This window comes from Nothobranchius furzeri, chromosome 11 (assembly GCF_043380555.1).
Source record: "Nothobranchius furzeri strain GRZ-AD chromosome 11, NfurGRZ-RIMD1, whole genome shotgun sequence".
In the NCBI taxonomy this organism is placed as follows: domain Eukaryota; kingdom Metazoa; phylum Chordata; class Actinopteri; order Cyprinodontiformes; family Nothobranchiidae; genus Nothobranchius; species Nothobranchius furzeri.
This window is the reverse complement of record NC_091751.1, coordinates 29,614,864-29,617,419: the sequence shown is the minus strand read 5'-3', so window position 1 is coordinate 29,617,419 and position 2,556 is coordinate 29,614,864. Positions and strand designations below refer to the sequence as shown.

Here is a 2,556-nt window from a genome sequence, read left to right as displayed (position 1 = left end):
TTTTCGCACATATCGGACAGGAAACCACCACAAGAGCCACAAATATTTCTAAAAAGACGCAACAAGGTTCCTTCTCGGTTTTACTTCTTTTAATTTCAGTCGGAGGTCGTCGGTTTGGCTCAGAAGTCACGCGGAGCGGCTACCGACGTGTCCGTGTGAGAAAACAAAAATAATGACAGTAAAAGTTATTGTCCTCCAGCCGCTTTCATTGGGACAGGAATTCTCCCTCCTCTTCCGCCCTTTTCAAGAGTCAGACGGTCCCCTAAAAGCCTGAATAGCGCGGCGGGCTGGATGGCTAGACAGCAACTTTCAACTTGACCTTGGCCTCCAGCCGCGTCTACCTCCCATATGTAAAACACAGTTGCGTCCAGGAGCTGCGCTCTCACTTTGCATGCTGTAAACAAGTCGGAAGCTGCGTCTGGAATACCCTTAAAGTACAATAAATCAGATTTAAGTTGTCTTTTCCACAACTTTATATAAGAAAATCACATCTGACTTTGTGGAATTTATGTCTTATGTAAATGGCTTTTCCTGTGGCCGTGTTCCCGTGCGTCAGCGCGCCAAAAGGTGGATTTATTCTATTTAAATCGTGTGGAATGCAGGCTGAAACAGGGTGACACCACTTTAACGTGCCGTTTTGGTAGAAACACAACCTGTGATTGTATGTGGTCGTGTCTGAGCGCAGATAGATGTAGGGCGAAGACAAATGGTGGTCAGCGTGTGCGTAAAAACCTGAAGCGGCTGAGTCAAAGGTTTATCATCATTATTATTAGAAATAACATCAGAAAGATAAACAGACACTTATTTTTGAGCCTCACATAAAAAATAAATCTGGTCAAATGGAAATATGACCACATTTTGTGTTTTAAAAACTGGAACAGCCCATAATTTAGACCCCAGCATCTATTTTCATGTCTCTTTGTTCAAAAAACGCACCATCCAAAAGCGAAATCCCTCCAACGATCACCTTCCTTCGCCGCATTATTTTCCATTTAATTATCTGCTGATGTTTACCGTCCTCTTTGCATACATCCCGGTCACGTGACGGCGTCCGAACCAATGGGAACGCCACCTCCGCGCTCCTGTGCGCGTCAGAGTGGCTCTCGCTGCCAGAGAAGCAGCGTCTCCTTTTTTCAGTCCCTGGGCTTTTTAAAAAAGACTCAGAAGCTTCAATGTTGGATGCCGTGCTATGACAACGTCACTGCTGCTCCGTCCTCGCTGGGTCGACCCGTCGGTGATGTTCCTCTACGACAACGGGGGTGGTTTGGATGAAGTGAGCAAGAACATGGAGGGTTTCGCTGGTAGCAACTTTGCTGCGAACCAGTGCAGGAACCTGATGGCGCACACGGCGTCCCTGGCATCCAGCACTGCGTACCCGTCCGGCGACGCGCCAGCTTCCAGTATGGGCGAGCCTGGAAAGCAGTGCAGCCCTTGCTCAGCGGCTCAGAATTCAACCAGCGCGTCCCTGCCTTACAGCTACTTCGGTTATCCGTGCAGGATGTCGCATCACAGCAGCATTAAGTCGTGCGGGACGCAGCCTCCTTCTGCGTTTGGAGACAAATACATGGACACGTCCGCCTCGGGCGACGATTTTCCCTCCAGGGCAAAGGAATTTGCTTTTTATCCAACTTACCCCTCGGGTCCATACCAACCTGTCCCGAGTTACCTTGACGTGCCAGTTGTTCCGAGCATCAACACGCCGGCTGAAGCCAGACACGAGCCGTTGCTGCCCATGGAGAGCTACCAGCCATGGACTCTAGCTCCAAACGGCTGGAACAGCCAGGTCTACTGCGCCAAAGAGCAGCCACAGCCCGGACATTTGTGGAAGTCCTCCATACCAGGTATTCACAATAACCCAAACCCAACAGACAACTTTGGTTAACGTGTTTACGCGCCACTGCGCAGAAAACAACATTATCTCCAGAAATGTATGAATGACAGTAACTGCCTGTACCTGCATAGCAGATCCACTCCTTTCAGGTCACCGTCTTGTTGCGCAAATATTGTGAATGAATTTGTGCAAAATATAAACACTTTTAAACATTTTTGTTAGTAAAAGTCTTTTAATTATTGTATGAAATCACAAATCCTCCACTTTACTGTAAAGATCTAATCACAGAGAAGTCTTTTCAAACGTGAGTAGCGATGAGAGACCAGGATGAGGTCTGAAGCTGTTCCTGACTTCTTCTTCTTCTTCTTCTTGTCCTTCCCTGCCAGACGCAGTGACCCACGCCGGGGGAGACTCCGGCTCGTTCCGACGCGGAAGGAAGAAGCGCGTGCCATACACCAAAGTGCAACTGAAGGAGCTGGAGCGGGAGTACGCAGCCAATAAATTTATCACGAAGGACAAACGCAGGAGGATATCAGCGCAGACCAACCTGTCCGAGAGGCAGGTGACTATATGGTTTCAGAACAGACGCGTAAAGGAGAAGAAGGTTGTCAACAAATTGAAAACTATCAGCTAGTTTACATATTTTTATTATTTTCTTTCCGAATGGACATAATCATTTTGGAGATACACAGACACGTTTGGACACATGGATTAGGACAACACGC

At 47.8% G+C, this 2,556-nt stretch overlaps 1 protein-coding gene across 1 annotated transcript in view; it reads left to right on the top strand.

Moving 5' to 3' along the window:
* Positions 1-744: 744 nt before the first annotated feature.
* Positions 745-2,556, top strand: part of hoxa13a (homeobox A13a) — a 2,918-nt gene continuing 1,106 nt past the window's right edge. Inside the window, exons 1-2 of the mRNA XM_015955935.3 lie at positions 745-1,841; positions 2,218-2,556. The exon at positions 2,218-2,556 is cut by the window's right edge and continues 1,106 nt beyond it. Of these exons, the coding sequence (XP_015811421.1) occupies positions 1,190-1,841; positions 2,218-2,465 (900 nt within the window). The 5' untranslated portion in view covers positions 745-1,189 and the 3' untranslated portion in view covers positions 2,466-2,556. The remainder of the gene's footprint in view (positions 1,842-2,217) is intronic.